Source organism: Strix aluco, chromosome 4 (genome assembly GCF_031877795.1).
Source record: "Strix aluco isolate bStrAlu1 chromosome 4, bStrAlu1.hap1, whole genome shotgun sequence".
Classification (NCBI taxonomy): domain Eukaryota; kingdom Metazoa; phylum Chordata; class Aves; order Strigiformes; family Strigidae; genus Strix; species Strix aluco.
In genome coordinates this window covers 81,076,431-81,097,077 of record NC_133934.1, presented here as the reverse complement: position 1 = coordinate 81,097,077, position 20,647 = coordinate 81,076,431, and the positions used below count along the sequence as shown (strand labels likewise).

Sequence of the window (20,647 nt, the reverse complement as noted above, 5' to 3'; positions counted from 1 at the left end):
GTTGAAAAAATTGTTTTTAAGACTAAAGATTATGATTCTCTTCAAATACGAATAAAACATGAGGTCATATGAAAGAAAGAAGGCTGAATACTGAGTCAAATCCCAATACATTTTTGTCTGGTAAAGGAAATTGAAATAATGCTTTACTAGAGCTTTTAAATACCTCTAAAAAATGATAATTAGTTCAATGGCTTCATATTATAGTTTGAGCCACAGATGGGGTGCTTTCTTACAGCCAGGATATCAAAAAACAGAGTGTAAGTTACATCTTTACTGTAGTCTGCCTGCTAAGAAAACCATACTGAGTGCTTTCAAGTTTTAGGAAAACTGCAAGGACAAGAAAGAGTGTCTGTCAAAAGAGTAAAACATACTGTACCTGTCCACACTAAGGGCACAGAGATTCAGGACTGTGATTCCCACCGATGCCTTCTGTATAAAGGGAAGGAATTTGCAAAGAAACTGTCCAAATTCAGAATCTCCAAAAGGCCATTTCTGAGCAAGGAGCTAAAGAGAAGATATAAACCAATCAGAATATTTAAACAGTAACTTAACAAGTCTGTAACAATTGTAATTATTTCTTGTCTTAGACACAGCCATCGTAACCTTGAATCCTCCTTACCTCAAGCATCTCCTTAGTATTGAGTGAATCTGGGAATTAACTGCTACTATAGAAGCACAGAGGGTGAAAGTTTAAACTTAGGTGTTGACATTGTACTGTTGTAATAGTAACTTGCATTGTTAAAAGATTTTTGATTATTGTGCTTCCACCACCAGTAGTGAATAATGAAAATCTAACTCAACCCTGTCATACATGGTTGCAATTACCATGTCCCAGAACCAAGCAGTCAAAGCATAACTCACGGTTCATGATGAAATATCTCAGAGTCAAATTCTCATGCTGCACGCAAGTAGATTATTGTAACTGTAAATGTACCACTATGCAACTCATGACAGTATTCACTGCCAGATTCTTAAGTGTGTGGAGAAAATATTGTAACTACATAATTTGTTCCATCTTATGTTTTAAGGGACCAGCATCATACATACATGTGGGCTGTACTACGAGGCAACAGAAAAGCATCCATTTGGAATGAGTGGCTGGGGTTTAGATTAGTATTTCCAAGGACGCGTTTACATAACAAACATGAATACACTGATTCATGTGAATAGTTGTGAATAATTAGCATGTAAGCAGTAAGCTTTCTAGCTGTAATGTTAAAGCTTTGAACAAGTATACACACAAAATACAGGATACAAAATTATTCAGGACAATCAAATCTACAACCAACTGCAGAGTCACAGAAGATCTCCCTTTGCTGGGTGCCTGGCAGTAAAATGGCAGATTACGTTCAATGTAAGTAAATGTAGTAAGTGAAAAATTATTAAGTCCATACAAAGTACTGAGGTCTAACTTTGCTCATACCACTCAAGAAAGCGATCTTACAGTCACCATGAATAGTTCTTTTGAAAAACGAAGTCACTAAACCTTCTCACCAGAAGGCACTGTCGTTTTTTTAATCTTCTTCCCTAAGTCTCTGGTACTGAGCCTTTGTCAGGGGTCAGATACTGAACAAGAGGTAAGAGGAGTTCTTTGTGTGATATAGCCCAGCAGTTCTTCTGCTTTTATCAATTCTGTTAAAGTGGTTGTGTAATAGAAAGCATTGGATTTGAAATGAAAATACCAAGTGCTTGAGCCAGATATGTAACTTTGCCAACAACCTAGTGGGTGTTGTATCCTCTAAATAAACAGGGGGCACATTTTTAAAGACAGTAATAATAATTGTCTTACTGCATAATTACATAATTATTACTACTGTGGAGTCATTGGATTTATATTAAGCCTTAGGCTAGATCACAGAATAACAAAGGCTAGATCACAGAATATTTTGATGGTACCATCTAAATTTGGAAATGTTTTTATTTGCTTCAGAGGAAGACAGCAAATGATACACTATGGAGTAACAATAATAAGTCAACCCCAAACTTCTGAAAGCTTCTAAAACCTAATTCTGATGGATTTTTGAAGATAGTCAGATCCAGACCTGGGACTGTTTTATGGAACTAAAATAGATTCAAACTTCACAACAATTTTATTTTCAAGTGCATGGGATGGAGATAAACTGGTGGCATAACAAGCATTTCCAATAAATACAGTATGTGTGATGTGCTGTCCCTGGGCTAGAGCACGAAAAGGAAAAGAGAAAACAAGGAACCATACTTCAATCTGCACAAAAGAGGAAGGACTGACGCCATTGCATTCTGCATGAAAAAATTAGTTGTATTTTTTCAATGATAAACACAATTTATGAATCATGTATTTGTAACATTTTTACAGGTAAAACTGAACAAAGATTATACTGTTTGGTGTATGATTAAATCAACAGAAATCTGAATTGTTGTTTTCAGAGGTTACTTTCTTGCAGACCTGTTCTGCCAGGCCACCCTCATACTTGGGCAGACTTCTTTACTTACAGTCAGTTCACATTTTGAGAGTTATCTTTGCAATCACAAGGACTAGACATTTTTTTCAGCAGAAGCTTAGGCTCTGAAACACACTCGTCTAGTGAGAGTGGGTGGATTCTGTCTGTAGAATTAGAAAACCAAATTTTGGTTGTAGCTCAGGACCATAGTATTCAAAGTAAACATTTTATTTCTATTTAAATTACTGTTAAATTGAAATATAGTAATAATCACTACCTTAACAATATAAATGTTAGCTATGGGGAGTTAAAATTCACATCTGTCTAGCTCAGTTAAGGTAGGAGTTACCTTTCTGTGTTTTCACAGCACTTTGCTGTAGAGTACAGGATGTTTGTCACTGAATGCCAGATTTGTAGGAAGTCATCATTTCTTTATAGTCAGTCCTGATCTGACTTTTTCACATCCCCTCACCATTCATCACAATGCTAAATTACTTGTGCTCTTTTTCCCCCAAATAATACCTTGAAAATGCTGGAAGCAGCTATGTACTACATGCTGCCTGTGTCTCTCTAGGACCATATTCATATTGTCATTTGATTACTTGTATTTCAAGACAGATTTTAACAATTCATAGTTTTCAGCCCACTGGGTGTTAATACTATGAAGCAAACTTATGTGTATGCTCATTAAATAGGAAAGGGGTTATCTCTTAGGCATTATATTTTTACTGGATTATTTTTTCTCTTCAGCTGAATATTAAAATGAGATTTCTCAACTTAAGCTATAGGATCAATCCAAGTTTGTCTACTCATTATTTCTTGAGAGTGTTAGAATATCAAATAAATGTGGATCTATTTGCTCTTGTTCTGTTACTATATATTGCTGTGTGTTTTCTGACATATTGAGAACTCTCGCCTTCTTCAATGAGAGCTGAGCATCTTATTTACCATCAAGATCACAGCAGAGAAAATATGAGCACCTTTGCAATGGTATTCCAGTTTAGGACAATCATGTTTGATGAAGGCAAATCCCCCCTGTGCCAGCAGGCTAGGGAATGGATCACTAGGATTGGTGATTTAACTATTGTCAGTACCTTCCATAACAGAGGTAATGAGATTATACCTGCAAGCTGTTGATAAGATCCTCTGATTTTTATAGACTGAATGGAATACATTGAAAGCTCCAGCAGAATCATTTTCTAGATAGATTTGTAATATTATAACAAATATTTGCAGGGCATACGTTTGCCTTTTGCCTGAAACTCTTGCATGAGGCTTTAGTTTATGTCAGGGCCACAGGAAAAAATGTTGGAAAAAGAAGGGGTGATCTGAATCCATGGTAATTCTTCAACCAGTTGTAGTCACATGGAATTTCAGCTCCAGAGTCTCATCTGGGTTTTGGTAAAATCAGAATAGTTTTCAGGAACCGCTGGGTGAAGGCTAAATTATAAATGGCATTGCCAGGAAAAAGAGGCCCTAGCAGATTTTGTCAATCCCCTGTGCCAACCAGAGCCCCCAAACTGATTTATCATTATAGATCCCACTTTAAAAGGCAACTGATCATTATAGGTCACACTTTAAAAGGCAACAGAAAGATAGCCACCTATTCATTTATGTGCACTGACTGTAGCTGTAGCGTATACCCAGCAATAGAAATGAACAAGCGCTTTGTAGTGACTGTGAAACTCTGTTACTACAAGGCAAGTATTAGCTTCAAAAAGAAAAGTGTTGTACTTGAAAAAGGTTCACTAACTCATTACTCCTCACACGGAGGCTTTATCATGGTTCCAGCATGTACACATCTTCCCAGTACCCCAGGAAGCTCTCCTTTTTGAAGATTAAAAGTATTTTATTCCTTTTGTTTCTCACACCTTTCCACTAATTTAAGTAACATCAGTACCAAATCATTAGACATTCTTTTCAAGTTGATTTTAATCAAAATCACTGGGATCAGAATTAAGTTATTTGATTTTTAAGATTAACTTTGCAATCATTTCCATGAGTATACTCCATTATCATTCCACATCAGCTATGCATTCATTACTTCCCCTTGGATCAGGTGCCAGTTTTTTCTTCTGTAGATATTTTTAGTCAGCAGATCCGATCCTGTCCTTGGTTTTACTAATTTTACATCAAAATGAGTCCATTGCCCTTTGTTCTGCCCTAGCAGGGTACAGAAACTTCAGAGAGAAATAACACATTTATTTTGTATAAAAAAATGGGCCCAGGAATTTAATTCAATTAGTCCTGATTTACTTAGATACAATATAAGAACTGGGACTACTGCCTCTGCTCTTCTAGTGCTTTTGCATGTTTCAATATCCAAACAAAATTAGTATAAAATTTTAGCAGATTACATTTTCTCTCAAGGCACAAGGATTGGAGGAATTAGGCTGATTATCCCAACTTGTATCCCAGTTCTCCATGAGTTGGTCAAACGGATTGTGTTTTTGCAAACACCCTCACAAAATCTCTGAGGTTTCAAAATAAGACATGCAGCAAAGGAAATGCACTTTTCCCCTTGTGCAGTTTGCAATTTAGGAGTATTTCATACAGTTTGACTGTGGTGCAATTCCTGAGCAACAAGAGTGTAGTCAACAGCATATTTTTACACTGAAATCAGAAACCAAGATTTCAAGGTTCTACTGTCGGTCTTAAAAAGCCTCAGCAAAGTGACCAGACAGCCACAGCTTCCTTGAGCATCCCCCCTTCTCTGTTGCTTTATATGGCCTCTCTGCCCTGACGCTGCAGCTTGAAACAAACAAGACAGCAGCACTGAGAACATTCCTTTGGAATGATTTTTAAATGTCACTCAGTTGATTTTATTCTAGTGCTGTTGCTATTTTCTAACCCCCATTAGTATGCTAGCTGATGTACAAAACATAAAGTCCCACTGTGCATCCCAAGCAATTTATATATAGTCTAAAGGAGAGAATGTTATAATCCAACCACAGGAGTATTCAGCAGTACATGCTCATGTGCATCCACAGTGTTTATCTAATATTAGGCTGATCCTGTGTGTTTACAAGCAGATGATGACCCTGGAGCTCAGCCCAAAATAGATGGACTGGGTTAGGGGCTGGATATGAGCTGGTTCTGAGCTGCTCTGTAAAAACTACTTTGGTTCAACAGCTACATGTCAAGAGGTCCTCTCTCTCTGCCACATGGCCTTGAAGCTGAAAGCAAAGGTTTCATACCTGCCCTTCCCTGCTTTGATCTCACCGTAGTGCTCTAGAGCCATCCTCTTCCTATATCCGCTTGAGACCACTGTTGTACTGACACACAAGATCTGTTTCCCAGAAACTGAACAGATCGTGCTTGCCCCTCGTGTCACCCCCATGCAGGGTACTGTCCTGAGTTTCGTGGCGTATAAGTGTTCAGTGATACTGATGGAACAACTCCAGCACAACCCTGGCAGTCAGAGTTTCTCCTCTGTCTTCAGCAGGACAAACAGAAATACCTTCTTTATTCCATGACTTTTGTCACACTTGTGCAGTAATGGAGAAAGGGACCAAACCAGTGGATTTCTGTTTGTCTAGATAATGCCTAGTTGTATAAGTGACCAGCATCTTCTAACTGTGGAGTAGGAGTTAAAAAAACCAGTGTATTCTGGGGTGATTTCCTTTCCTTGCAACATAGCCCAGAATGAAAGACAGGAGAAATTCCTGTGTTTTTGTCAGATCAGCACATTTAGGGTTTGTTTGTTTGCTTTTTAAGGCTAGTTTCCTCTAGGAGACATTGAGCTGTCTTGGTAAAGCTCTGTCTCAGGTTGTGTTCTACAATTATGTATGCCCTTGTCTGCTTCAAGGCATGAGCCAAATATGGTACCTGGTGCTTTGGTTGGAATCCAGGTGAAATCTAACTGACCACAGACATGTTCAAGGTCTACACCACTGATCTGACTGCATGAAGCAACAAAAGATGATGATTCTGACTGAAGTGTTCCTCCTGTCTCTGATCTGTAAGACTGGTTAGTTAGGAAGAAGGGTAGATTGAGTCTCCTACTTGTGGTATATTGATTGTGGTATTTTGATTCAGTGACTCAGCTGGGACCCTTCTGCCCCATCAAACTTCATAGGACAAGAATTCATTGCATGTTCTCAAGCCTTTTTCTTCCTCCTACAGCCCATATTTCCCAGAAGGAATTGCATTGCAGAACAATCCTCATAATTTCTTGCTTGGGACCAACAGACTGTTGGTCATCCCACGTATGTAACTCAGCTGTGCCCCACCACTTTGCTGGAAAGAGGGAGAGCTGTACGAGTGAAGGAGAGAGAACACAGCCCATCCCTAGGTATTCCTTCCCTTCCCACTGCTGGAGTGAAAAGCCTCAACTTTGGAAAGGACAGTGAGTAGAAGAGAAGTAGAGGAAAAGAAAGAACAAGGCTAACCTTTATAATGCAGGGCACAAGACCATTATTGAGCATATCATGGTGACATGATAGTTCAGGCTTCTGCTAACTCCAGTATAACTTGTTTTTTCCCTTATACTTAGTTTCATGATCCTGCCATTGTAGAGAAGGCACACTGCATCTCTTCAACTGTTCTTTGCAGGAAATACATTCCTAATTTTGCTACAACCAAGAACTGCCTCTTTTCCACTTTGGGCGGATAAAAGACTGACTGTGTTTTTTTCTGGAAGGAAGAAAGGTTATGTGGGGATGCATGAGAACCATCAAAGACATTTTTTCCACTGAATTGCCCTAACACAGCTTTTTCTGCTATTTTGCTCATCTTTGCCCAGCTGAGTAAAGGTGGAGGTAGCGGAGGGTCTCATGCCATTTCATGAATGCGTACAGTCTTCTCTTCCTGCTTAGGCAGCTATGGAAGGGAATGTATAGTTTTTACACGAGAGAAAATAGATTTTTCTTCAAGAGATCCTGAAAGGTAAGAAAACAAATGCTCTGTTTTTGAAGGAGCACATTCTATCTCAACTAACTGGTAAAAAAATTAAATCCAAAGTTTTACATTCTTGTTAAAATATTTATATTTATCACAAAAATCTACTTAGCAGTAAAGCATTCCTAACAACTCTAGACACCTCCCCTGTGGTATTTTTGCTGTTTACAAAGTAGGATTAGTTTCTTTTTTGTTGTTCGGTGGTGTTGGCTGACTTCCTGTCCATTTAGGTAGACTGTTTCTCAAGCTGTGCTGCTCTTCTTCAGGGAAATGAACTGCAAGGTGTGCTTATGTGCACGGTGATTTGTTGAAAATAATTTTTTTAATCCCTGGGCAAAATACTGCTTTTGTTATTCTTCCAGCCCTGTTGTCTTTTGTGTGTTGCTAAAGAGAGTGACAGGATTGCTAAGAAATTACTACAGAACTGGTAAACCCTGGATGTGCACAAACAAAACAATTCTTTGTTATCTGCAGAGTTCAGCTGATTGAAAAATGAAGAGAGTGAACATACTAAAATATTCTGTTAAACCTAGAGTCTCTAGGTACTGTACAGTATTACAGATCTACAGAACAGCAAGACAGGCATGAGATGTGAAATTGAAGATGAGGGAGGAGCTGCCTGTGCACTGAAGGGAACATACATCCCACCCCTCCAAAGTACAGCCATTAGTTAAAGGCAGAATGGATCTTGAACTAAGAACTAGAATATAAAATGTCTTCCTTAACTCCTACCTTGCTATGCACATTAAACAGTTTCTGCTGGGAAGCTGTAATCTGTAAATGGAGAGAACAGATTCCTGATGGACTTCCCTTCCCCCTCTCATTTTGGGTAACTTCTGCCTTCGGGACTCAGTGATTAATTCCTGTGCTACCTCTAGATTTCTTTTATTTCTTAACCCTACCTCTACAGCAGCATAAGTCATTCTTACTGATTTGGAGGCTGTAGGTTTTGACATCTTGAATGTCTAAGATGGGTATGTTTTGGATAAAGAGGAAACTGTTTGCGTCCAGGTGCTATAAATGTGATTGAAAATGAAATTGTCTTAGTTTGGTCTATTAAGGCTGGATTTATACCTGGCACCCTTCCTGTAAGATCCAATTTGTTTTAATATTGATTTGATACTACAGGTGGATATACTAGTGGTAATTAAGTGTAATGGGGCTTTAATACATCCAGAATATCTTCAAAGGAAGCTAGTGATTATTACTTACGTCTCAATCCATTTAACAAATTGCTAAGGGGAATCCACTATATAATTACAGTAATTGGAGAAAGTAAGGGGGAATTTTTGAGCCTACTGTACCATGAAGAAAGGATAAAAATGTCAAACACCTGTGACCATATCTTTAGCTGACATAAATTACATAATTTCTTGGGGTTTTTTGCCCCAGCATCACATCTTTGTCAATTGTGTAAATGCGTATCTCGATTCTCCTGGGACCTTACATTTTCAATTACTATAATCTTATAGCTGCTTCTTTTTAAGGATTTGTAAAATGGATTTGAATATCAGTAACATTACCTACTTCTCTTCTGAAAGCAGTTTCAAAATAGTTAAAGCTACCTTAAGTTTCACGAAAGTGATTATACCTGTTTCTAATATTACATTATAATTGCATAGTATTACACATTTTGTTCTATACGATGTGGTCATCTTAATACTGTACTATTGGTTATTTTAATATGCAGATGAAGGCTTGTCTACTCTAATTGTGATTTCAGAGCTCTTTTGTCCTCCTAAAAATGAACATCTGACCTATGAGATATTAAGTGTTTGACACTGTTTGTTTATATAGGATACTAATACATGGTTCGACATGAGACTTGACTCTGAAACTAAAAGAATCTTTAAAGTTTGGAACTAAGTGTATAAAATACTTTAAAATTTAAACTTTAAAACAAAAATAAAACCACTTTAATTGTTTTTCCTTATAAGAGTATCACTTCCACTTTCAAATTGTGGTATTTCCAGTGGTCACCCTTCATACCATCACTCAACAGGAAGGGCTAAATAGTGCCACAGATTGTAGGATCCCTGGTGATACAAACAGGAATGCCATTTAACAAACTTTCAAATCAACTCCTAACGTAAGCAGACATATTACTGAATGGTTTATATGAAATACAGACTGTAAATAATAATAGAATTTCTTATCAGAAGTACTAGAGCTCCCTTATAAATGCTATAAATGCTTCCCTGTATCAGAATACATGCAGCTAACCTTATACAACAAGATGGTTGTATATGGTAACATTGAAGTAATTTATTTTGGAGGTTCAAGCACTCAAAAAATTACTAAAAGGTAGAATTATGCTTGTAAATGTGATTTTAATTCTGCCTTCTAACATGTGGGAATTGACATACATTGATGTGAAGGTGCTGCAGTTTCATTCACAGCCTTTATCAAATACTTCTCTGCAGCACAGAAATAAATTTTCATATAGGCTAAGGTAATTTCATTTGTTCAGGATCACAGGTCAGCTCATCATATAAGATATAGCAAGGCAAGTAAACCTATAGAATGCCAAAGATGTGTCAGAAAATTAATAGAAAAAATGTATTGCAAAGTAATAAAGGGAATGTAAAAAATATCATTTGTTACTTTTAACTAAACTTCTACAGAATTTTCAGAATACCATCAAAAGGCAATTCTGAAAACCAAAATTAATTCCAGATTTCACATGCCATTTTTTCTTAAAATTTCTTATCAGAAGTACCACGAGAAGAACACTGCCTTAGCAATTATCCATAAACACGTCAGGATAATTTACCAGGGAGGAAACTGTAATGCATCATGGGAGATGCAGTCCAGCCTATGAGTCCAGATCACTAAGAATAATGAAAATATGCAGAACCCCAATCCCATGTCCCATTAGGCATCCACACAGCTATGGAAGACAGGTAAATCTCAAATCAGACAAAGGCTAATCTTTCTCATCAACTTGTTAATTCAAAATACTCTACAGATATCTGCTATCTTATTAACAAATTATTTGATTTTCCAGGTGGAATATTGAAAAATGGAAACTGGAATTTCCATTAAATCACATTCATTATTATTAACAATCTTTATCCTCATTTCAAATTTATATTATATTAAAACCAGCTAAAGTTAAAAGACTTATCTGTAATTTATACTACTAGAAGACCAGAACCAGGTACTGCATTTTACTGTAGATAATAGATCTCTGTACAAATGTAATGTATGCACATATACATATATTTAATACATTAATGAATTCAAATTTTTATTATCTTGTCCTATCAATACCTGCATTATAATGCAGGTCAATAGTTATGATATCAATAGTTATATAGATACAAAATACGTCTTTTCAAATCACTGTTCCCTTAATTTTAAAATTCAATTTGAAAGCACAGGACACTGGTTATTATTAAGTTGTGCATTAAAATGTTTTGTTTAAAACACATGTAAATAAAAGTTAAGTCTATAGAATCTTTAAGGGCCAAAATTGTGAGAAATGGGTTTTTTTCATTATATTACTTAGTGTTTTATTTACTAACAGAAACACCTTAAGTTTTTACTGAGGAAAGAAAAATTCTAATACCCCATCAGCTATGCACCTGTATACAATCCACAAAGATACAGATAGAAGCTTACAAAATTCTTTGACAATTTCCTAAATTAATCTCAGTGAGATGTATAAAAAAGGGCTCAGTTCTGTTCATTCAAGTCTGTCCTGGAGTCATGAAAGTTACATTAGTAAATATATATTGTATCAGAAAAAGCACTGCTTTATGGCTTTGTTTAATGAAAATGGAAAGTAAAAAAAAACTGGGACAGGATAACTTCATACCAGATTAAAGAACTGCTGAGGATCCTTTTCATATTTTGACAAATCCAGGTGGGATTTAAGATTTCAAAAATGTTCTGTGATATAATGGATATTACTAACTCTGGAATAATTTTGACAATCTGCTATTAATGAATACTAAATTAAAACCTTAACCCTCAGTTTAACTGATATAATTTCTCTCCACAAAGTCATAACATGAAGCCTGCAGATCACAGAGAGTATTTTCTGTAAAAACATAAAGAAACAATAGGATATTCCAAAAATAGAAACTAGTCCAATGCTGTATGTCCATCAAGGAGGAGAACATAAAAAGTCTTCCCTTATAAATTTTTTTGCTAGCTATAGTAGCTATAATAAATTAAGAGTTCCTGTGAAACGCCCAAGGCCACACTGGTTAAGAGCTCAGAGCTACAGCATCTTTAAAAGGAGATATACTTTTTCTTTACGGAGGTGAAACCTGAGAACAAAAAGGAGTTGTATTCATTGACAAAAGAGCACTACTCAGACACGCAAGTAACCATAGAGAACAGACAGTGTAGTCGGAAAGAAACTGCAATTAGAATGTATTGATGTTGCACCCTACCTTGTACACAATGATAGGAATATCAATGACAATATAGATAAGGTCTCCTAGTGCCAGGCTGGCTATCAGTGCATTCGGGCCATTCCTCATACACTTGTTCTGGTAAATGATCCTCAGCAGAGTTGCATTCCCAACCATTCCAACGATGAAAATAGCACAAGATACCACCGTGTTAATGTATTTAAAAGTTTCAGCAATCTTTGTCTGCTGGGAGCACTTGACAGTTTGGTTGGACACCAGGGGCTGTCTGGTGGTGAGGAGCATGCTGGATTCAATCCCTGAGAAAGTGGAAAGGTAGTTTCCCAAGTCACTCCGATTGGCAGCATATCTGTCAGAGCTGTCACTGAGGACAAATCCTGGAACCAGCAGCAGCAAGGAGACTCTTAAACACAAGGCTTCCATCCTCGAGTCCCAAAAGAGCAAATTCAGTGAGACAGGGTTTTTTCAGTATTTCAGTGAGACACTTTTCACTTCTTCACCTGCAGAGAAACAATAAGCAAAAACAAAAGAGAAGAAAGAAACACAGAATCAATACAACAGGCAGACTCACACACATTGTTTCTCACTTAGGAAGGGTATTTGAATGTAGAGTCTCTACAGCACATACATATAGACACCTGTTTATAATCACCGTGCTACTCTGAAATCTAGATTACCCACATTAACTGTCTGACAAAAGGCACACAAAAAATTCCGTAAGTGATTGACACCTTATACAAATGAGATCCCACAAAACCCCGTTAGTTTGAGATAGAATTTGTGTATGAATGGAAAAATAATGGTGGATGAAGTTCTGTTTTAAAATATAGTCTTGCAAGAAAAATGTACCAGCAGAGAGGCCTTGGAGATGCCGAATGATATTTTAGCTAAAAGAAAAAGTATTTTTTCTTTGAAAAACTTAGGTAACAGTACTGCATTCATAATTAAAGATAGTCAATTTGTTAATTTTCCGAGTATTTTTGATATATTGCAACAATGAGGCTGTGTATTAGTTTTCTTTTACTTTATAATTACCTGGATGTCAAATGAAGACTGAGAATACATGTATTTCAGATCAAATCTTGGACCAGATCCAAAGTCCCTAAATATTAGGAGGGAGACTTTTATAGTCTCAGGGTAGACCTCTGGCCAGGAAAACCCTTCAAACTTTATGTGTTGTCTGGTTCTTGAATGTCATTGCAACTCACATGCAGTACTTAGCCATGACGGAGCTAATTAGAAAAATTTAAGCTCTCTCAAAGATAAAAAATACTTAGTTTAGCATTCTAAGCAACAACTCATGACATTTCCAGGTAGGAAAGGAAGCATCGTAGCATTCCGTCCCAGTAAGTACAACTGCCTATGTGTAACCATCTGAGCTGGCTCCCTGCTACAGTGGGTACAGATACTACACCTCCAGGGAAACCAAGGCGGCCACTCAAGTCCATTTCCTTGAAGCCTCAGTTTAATTTAAGATACTTTTTTACACAACTCGTATATGCAAAACAAGACAAAGTGCTGCAGTGTTGCCAAGAGTAGAAAGGAAAGTATTTATAACTTTCTGATTTCTAGGGACTCACATTAAGGATTTGGGAGAATCCTTTTAAATAAATGAATCCCTAATTTCGTTCCCTATGGGGCTATTAAGTCAGAGTTTATAGAAAAAAATTTACCAGAGAAAGAATGTGGGAGACAATGTACTGCTAGGACTTCTGGACCCAGCCACAGTGTAAATATTTACTACTATTACCCTCTTCTGTTGTGTGTGGTCTGTAGAAGTGTGTGTGTGTACCTGTATACATCAGCAAATGCAACATTAACCTGAGTATTCCTGTCTGGCATGTAGCATGCTATCCCTCCCAGAGCAGGGACCCACATTTACACTCTTTTATGTTGGTATATTTCAGATGAGGATCTGACCAACTGTGCGTTCCTATGCACTCGATTTTAAAGTTTAATATACTAAATAGTAAATCCTTTATTAAATGCCGGTTACGATGGTATCTCGGGGCAGTTAGCAACAGTTTGCATGATGTAAGTGCTTTCACTTTAGGTTTCTAGAATCATATGAGAAACAACAGACATATTTGACTGTAACTCTTTCCAGGCAAGTATTAATGCTTTTATTATTTATGATGATTATGGTTCCCTGATTTACAAATGGAAAAACTGAATCACAAATGATTTAAATGACTTTCCCAAGTTCATACTTGCCTGAGTAAATGTGATACAGCTATGAAGAGAAACCACAGCCCTATGCTTTAGTGATTATGATAGTATCCTCCTCATTTAATGTGATAGTATCCTCCTCATTTTCTTGTGAAAAATTGATATATGTGTATTATATGAAGATGGTGGTAGCACGGCAATCATGCAGCCAGCGTGCAGAGCTAGGAACAAAATTGCCAATTACCATGTTTTCCCTCTCCCGGAAGAAACTTTTCCATAAGAAATAAAACTAGAAAATTTTAATGTAATAATTTCTAAGGATATTTTTTTTACGTATTCCTGGCCGTCCTTCATTCCTCTGAGCACATTTTCAAAGTATTTATATTGTTACAGAACAGAACATGCAAACTGCCTCATATAAGTAGCATACTAGCATCCATACTAACTTTTTGTAATAACGTATTCTGCTTTACATGTAATCTGAATACCTGGAGTGTGGGAGGTGGTTGTGTTCATCTGGAGGCCACATGCATGTGCTGTGCCTGTGCTCCTACAGCACCGCAGAAGCAGCCGCAGATGCTGAGAACAAAACTAACTTGCCTGGGGTATCAAGCCAGAAAAATTCCCGTGCCGAGATTCACAAGAAGAGACCTACTATAGGAAATGAAATTGTTCCAAGTCTTAAAGGCAAGCTAAAACGTTAACAGGGATTAATCTGCCCAAAAGGCAGCTGAGATGTAAAGAGGAGCAAATAAACTTCGCCAGGGGACGAAAGCGCTGAAAGAAATACTGCCGACAAGGCGAATTTCTCCTGGTTGTCTCCCCCTCCAGCACAGCGAGCGCTCTTTGCTGCTGGGATAATTGCCTTAGATTTCTTCCTCGAACACCAGAGAAAACATTCTCCGCTTGTAACACTATCAAAAGATCAATTCCAACAGGCACTTGGCAAATCGGTACCGCCTCCCCTGCAGCCTACAGAGAGCATCTGACGAGATGGGGAGATTGTTAAACTTTATTTAAGAATAGTTATCCCGAGCTGCCTTGTGCCTGTCTCCTGGTCTCCCTCTTTCGCACGCAGGCACACACACACACACACACACACAGACACACACAGACACACACACACACACACACACACACAACCACAGCCAGACACACACTCCCACCCCCACGCTCCCACGCAGGCACCCAGGGGCGCACCCCCGTCACCTCAGCGAGCACCCAGGGGTGCCCCCCGCCAGCCGGGCGCTACCGGAGCGTTGGGGAGCGGGGTTGGCAGCCCCCCGCCGCTCGGGCCGGGCCCCGCGCACTCACCGCCGCGCTCCGCCCGCGCCCGCGCCGCTGCCGCGCCGCCGGCTGCGGCTGCGGCTGCTCCTGCTGCTGCGATTTTCCTCCGAGTGGCTTTTCCCGGGGTAGTCCTACCAGATCCCGCGCCTGACTGGGTGGGATTGAAAATCTCCACCTCCGCTGAATCAGTCAAAGAGACGAGACGGACTGAAGAAGTCAGAGCGTCCCCTTCTTCTCTGCCCCCTCCCCCAATTAAAACAAACCTCCAGCCCAAACTGAGCCCCTGCCAATGTTAAACACAAAGGCTGCCTCCCGGGCACGGGGGAACACTGTGCTCTTTAACTGTTTCCTCGCTGAAATGGAGCGGCGCTGCTCCGCCGGACTCACCTCAGCCCAGCCAGGGGAATCCGCTCCTGCCCCTGCCCGCCGGCAGCACACGGGGGGCTCGGCAGGGTTGTGTGTCCGATGGGACCTGAGCGGGGATAAAAATCTCACGATGAAATAGACCGCTTTTGCTTTACATCTGCCCCCCCCGCCCGCCCCCGGTTTGGCCAGGGTGATGCTAATGTTTCCAAGACAATCAGTAAAACTCGATGTGTAACAGTTTCAGCAATGCTGGGTTCCCCAAACAGTGACTGTTCCTGGGTGAAAATTTCTGTGGTCCATCCAGGACACCTTGCTAATACCTCTTAGTTTCCAAGACCAAAAATGCATTTACAAAGATAATGAAAGTGTAGCAGTTCCTGGCATTCCTGTGTTTCCTGATACTGTTCTTCTGTCAAGGTAGTGGTACAGAAAAACTCATGTAGAAAAAGTGGGAAGGTCTCTTACAGCTAATAATCTTTTCTCATGATGAAAAACTACCAGTGTATCAGAATTCTGTGATTCTGTAATAATCTTTTCTCATTATGGAAAACTACCAGTGTATCAGAGGGAGCAGCTTGTAGAGGATACTGTTTCAAAAATCCCTTCACACTAGCAAGTTCAAGAAATTTTGAGTCTCTCATTGAATCATTTCAGGATCCTCATTTCATCGCAACTTTCCGTCTGGCTGTACCACAGAAATTATTCTCTAAACATATATGGGCTTCATTTGAATGCAAAAAGTCAGTCCTCCTAAATATGTTATAAAAATATGTGGTCCTAAAACAGTAAAAACAGACCGAGAAGAACAATAGAAAATGTGATGCTAGTGGCCCACAGAATTAAAATATCTGGCACTAAATTGTGTAAGAAATGGTTTTGAACTTTATGACTTCTGCATAGTTACAAGAATGTTTCTGTAGACATTTTAAACCATCTGACAGATCTTGAACAGGAAAAACAAGCATCTGGATCAACAAGAAGAGCAATACATTATTTCTTTTAGAAAGTCATCTCAGTTAAATGATGTGTCAAAACACAAGATCTTTGAAGGAACATAAGTGTTCAGGCTGAAAATCACAAGGACCCTATGGTTTGCAAATCAGGTAGAAAAGTTTAATTCAAAATTTCAAGTTTCCCTGAAGTTGAATAAATGCTGATAAGGCACTAAGTTCTCTATATATTGGTAAAAGTCATTTTAAATTCTTTACAGTTTGGTAGTAGAGGCTTAGTACTAATGATTTGCTTTGTCAAGAATCATCTGTATGATAACTTGTTGGAAAAACTGTTGAAGAGCTAGAAAGGATGTAAAGATCATGCACACTTTCTAGAGCACTTTATCGAATGCAATTTTTAAATCACTTATAAGTTCTCTAAACCTTCTTAACACCCTATTCCTTTCCTAGGATCATTTGACCTTTATGTCTAAACAACAAGAGTTGTTAAAAAAGATGAAATTTATATTTCTGATCTCATTCAAACACACATTTGTCCTTCCAATTCCTAATTCCATTAATTTGGAAGGTTTACATCATATATTCAGACACTGCCATGCATAACTATATTTACTATTAAATGAAATAATCCAATTTAGTGATGCCGTTAAAGATCTATTTCAAAATATGAAAAAAGAGAGCTCTTTATTACCATTGTGAATGCTTCCATTATTGCCAGCCCACATAAATGGTATTATTAGAAATTACTGCATTGCTCAGTTCTGTGTTCTTTGTTATTAATGTTGTTGCTTACTTATTAGTTGGACCTTTGTTCTGTCTTCAATCTTTTAGGTGTCTAAAACTGAGTTGAATTCCTGTCTTAAACTAAGTTGAATTTAAAAGTTATGTTTAATTCTTCCTGCTAGGTTTTTTTACAGCGTTCAGGAAAGTAACATGGAAGAGGAAGTTGTCATATATGAATTATCCAAAAACTGCGTTTGCAAATGCAGTTCACCTCAGTAACTAAGAAAAGTGATAAAATACACTTTTTTACACCAAGATATTTTCAGCTATTAGAGACACTTTCACCATCATGGTAGGACTGCTATCCTGTGCTTGCATTTTTTATGGAAGAGTTCCTGACCGAGGACTCTCTCTTCCAGATTCAGGGCAGTGAAAGTGTTTCCTCTGACCTCTTCTGGTATGTGTCTTCAGCAAACGACTTAGCTTGTCTTGCATAATTTCAGAGATACAGAGTAAGGGCAACATATTAGTCTCATTACAAAATAATCCATTATACTTCAGTTTTAAGGGTACCTGGGTTTTGCAGCTGGAGTCATGCTTCAAGAAGACTCCCAACGTTTTGTAAAGCTATTCATTTTCCTGAAGCCTTCAGGTATTAGAAAGGAATGTTTTATGGCAAGTAAAAGTTTCAATTACTAGCCTAATGAAACTGGAGATGCAGTGCCTTTATACAAGTACCTCAGAGGCAATGAAAAAGGCTCTTTAGTTGTGTTTGGACGAGTTCATTTTATTTGAATGAAATGAATATTTAGCGAATGTATTACCTGTTAAGCCACTTACCTCCCCGGATTTGGTATGAAATATGAACATATGTTCATCAGCTCATGGAGCTGATTGCATTGCTGAGATTCAAAAGACCAAAATCAAAACCAGATATTGTCTATAACTGGCATTTTCATAAGCAGTCAGTTGATGTGTTTGTAAACTGTAGCATTTTCAGAAAATCGGAAGAGTTATTCATGGCAAAGTATTTAAATATCTTATTATTTTGCTTTCTTCCACTTGATTTCTGATATAATTTTCATTCCCTCAAGAGGCAGTACAAATTATGTTAGGAGCCACTTGGATAATTTGGAAAAATGAACGTAGATACTTTGGTTAAAATACCGGTTAACTGTTTCACTTTGAATTCAATATGTAGATCTAGTGAATAATTTTGCTTTCTTTTTTTTTTTGAAATAAAAAGGAACTCAGCAAATCCAAAACTTTTCATAGAAACATGTTAGTTTGAAAAATATTTGGTGGGCAGGTTTCTCAACTTTTACTAACCCTGGTTCAGTCAGAAGTTGCATCTCACCAAAAAACAAACAAAAAAAAGAATCATCTAAACCATAGATATTATTTGTATCTTGTGTAGGTTTTCTGTTCTTTGACAAGACATGCACTTAAGCAGCAGCTTTAGAATAATTCAGTTAAAAAGAGTACCTACCAGAAAAGGTAAGTTCATTGAAACTCAGGGCCCATTATTTCCCATGCTCATTGAACTATTTATTTGCTTCTATTACATAACTTTTCTGTTTCCCAGTAGCTGCTTTATTTAAATTGTACCTTTAGTAATGGCATATCTATAACTCTCTATGTGCTCAGCAGAAATAACTCCTCTTTCTGGCAAGAGTATCTTACTCCTCCCCCCCTCCCTCCCTCCCTCCCTCCCTCCCTCCCTCCCTCCCTCCCTCCCTCTCTCTTTTCTCCTTTCTCCATGTCTCTGTTTCCTTCATGTTGCTAGACATTTTTGGCAATTTACAATACAAATTTATAATTCTAAGAGAACTACTGGGAGAATAATTTCATATTAGTTTATTCTAATAATTGGAAAGGTATTTGTATTGGAACCAATAAACTGTTGCTGCCCTTGGACTATGGGAAGCTGAAACATGAAGCTGTGATGGAATCAAAAGGGAAAAATGATTGAAGTTTAAAGGACAAAATAGACCACGGTGCCAAACAATTAATATTGAAACAACTGCAGAAGCTATTGTACCTGAATATTAGTCAGGAACTGTGGATTGGGTGTATATAAATTTTGCAGATAGAAAAGTTCTAGCAAGAAGTGAGGTTGCTGGACCTTTAGTGTGAAGATTAGATAAGTGGTAAAATGTATTGTTAATTCCCTTCAATTATTGAGCATTGTAGCTTCTTCTAGGGAGCATTTTTCTACTGTGTTAAATGCAATAGACTAAGAACATTTCAGGAAAGATTTACTGGGAGAGGTAATGTTGTTGGTCTCTGTTTCCATAGATAGAAACCCTAATTTTCAAGCTCTTGTTCCACAGAACCTGATGGGAATGCACCCATGAGTGCTGAGGGACATGGCCAATGTCGTTGCAAGGTTACTCATGACAAGGCTACTCATGGAAAAGAGTTGGCAGAGAGGACTTGGGTTTCCTGATGGCCAACAAGTTGCCCATGAGCCAGCAATGTGCCCTCACAGCAAAGGAGGCCAATGGGATCTGCAGCTGCGTTAAGCAGAGTATAGCCAGCAGGTCGAGGGAGGTGAACCTAAACCTTTACTCAGCTCTGATGAGACACATCTGGACTGCTACGGCAAGACAGACATGGACCTACTGAAGTCACTCAAGCAGGGGGCTACAAAGAGAATTAAGGGACTGGAGCATCTGTTGTATGAGGAAAGGCTGAGAGAGCTGAGGCTGTTCAGCCTCAAGAAGAAAAGGCGCAGGCAGGTTCTTATCAATCTGTACAAACACTTGGTGGAAGGCAGTAAAGAAGACAGAACCAGACTCTTCTCAGTGGTGCTCAGAGAAAGAACAGGAGGCAATGGGCACAAACTGAAAGACAAGAAATTCAATTTAAACATAGGAAAAAACATTTTAACTAGAAGGAAGATCAAACATTGGACAGGTTGCCTAGAGAGGCTGGAGAATCTCCATCCTTGTAGATGCTAAAAACCCAACTGGACCCAGTCCTGAGCAACCTGCTCTAGGTGACCTTGCTCTGAGCAGAGGGGTGGACTAAACGATTTCCAAAGGTCACTTCAAATCTCAGTGGCTCTGCAATTCTGGGATTCTGTGATTCAGATGAAACTTTAATTATGTCAAGAGTATTTTGACTTAAGCTTTAGAACTACGGTGTTCAAAAAACTTTGAGCTATACTGTTTCTGTTGGAAAATTATATGGTATTTAATTGAGCATGAACTACACTAAAAAGAGTACTTGTAAATTAATATTCTGTGGCAAGTTGGATATTGTCCCAAAGAATAATGTGGGATGTTTATTGAAATATTTAGCAAAGAGTGTATTTTTTAAACATTAGCTCTATAAAGGAATTATTTTTTTTCTTCTTCACTTCTGAGGCCAAGACAGCAAAGCGATTGTCTGTAGAGAGCACTTTGGCATCTTCAGCTGTTCTCATTCTTTGTCCCCGTTGTTT

The 20,647-nt window shown here is 38.2% G+C and overlaps 1 protein-coding gene across 3 annotated transcripts in view; it reads right to left on the bottom strand.

Moving 5' to 3' along the window:
• Positions 1-15,629, bottom strand: part of EDNRA (endothelin receptor type A) — a 35,007-nt gene extending 19,378 nt beyond the window's left edge. The window contains exons 1-3 of one of the 3 annotated variants that reach the window (XM_074823783.1): positions 15,545-15,629; positions 11,723-12,201; positions 377-504 (exon numbers count right to left, since the gene is read on the bottom strand). In XM_074823783.1, coding sequence (XP_074679884.1) covers positions 377-504; positions 11,723-12,124 — 530 coding nt within the window. In that variant the 5' untranslated portion in view covers positions 12,125-12,201; positions 15,545-15,629. Of the gene's footprint in view, positions 1-376; positions 505-11,722; positions 12,202-14,358; positions 14,834-15,184; positions 15,343-15,544 lie in introns of those variants that run through there. The other 2 variants (XM_074823781.1, XM_074823782.1) reach the window with 2 other exon arrangements.
• Positions 15,630-20,647: the final 5,018 nt, after the last annotated feature.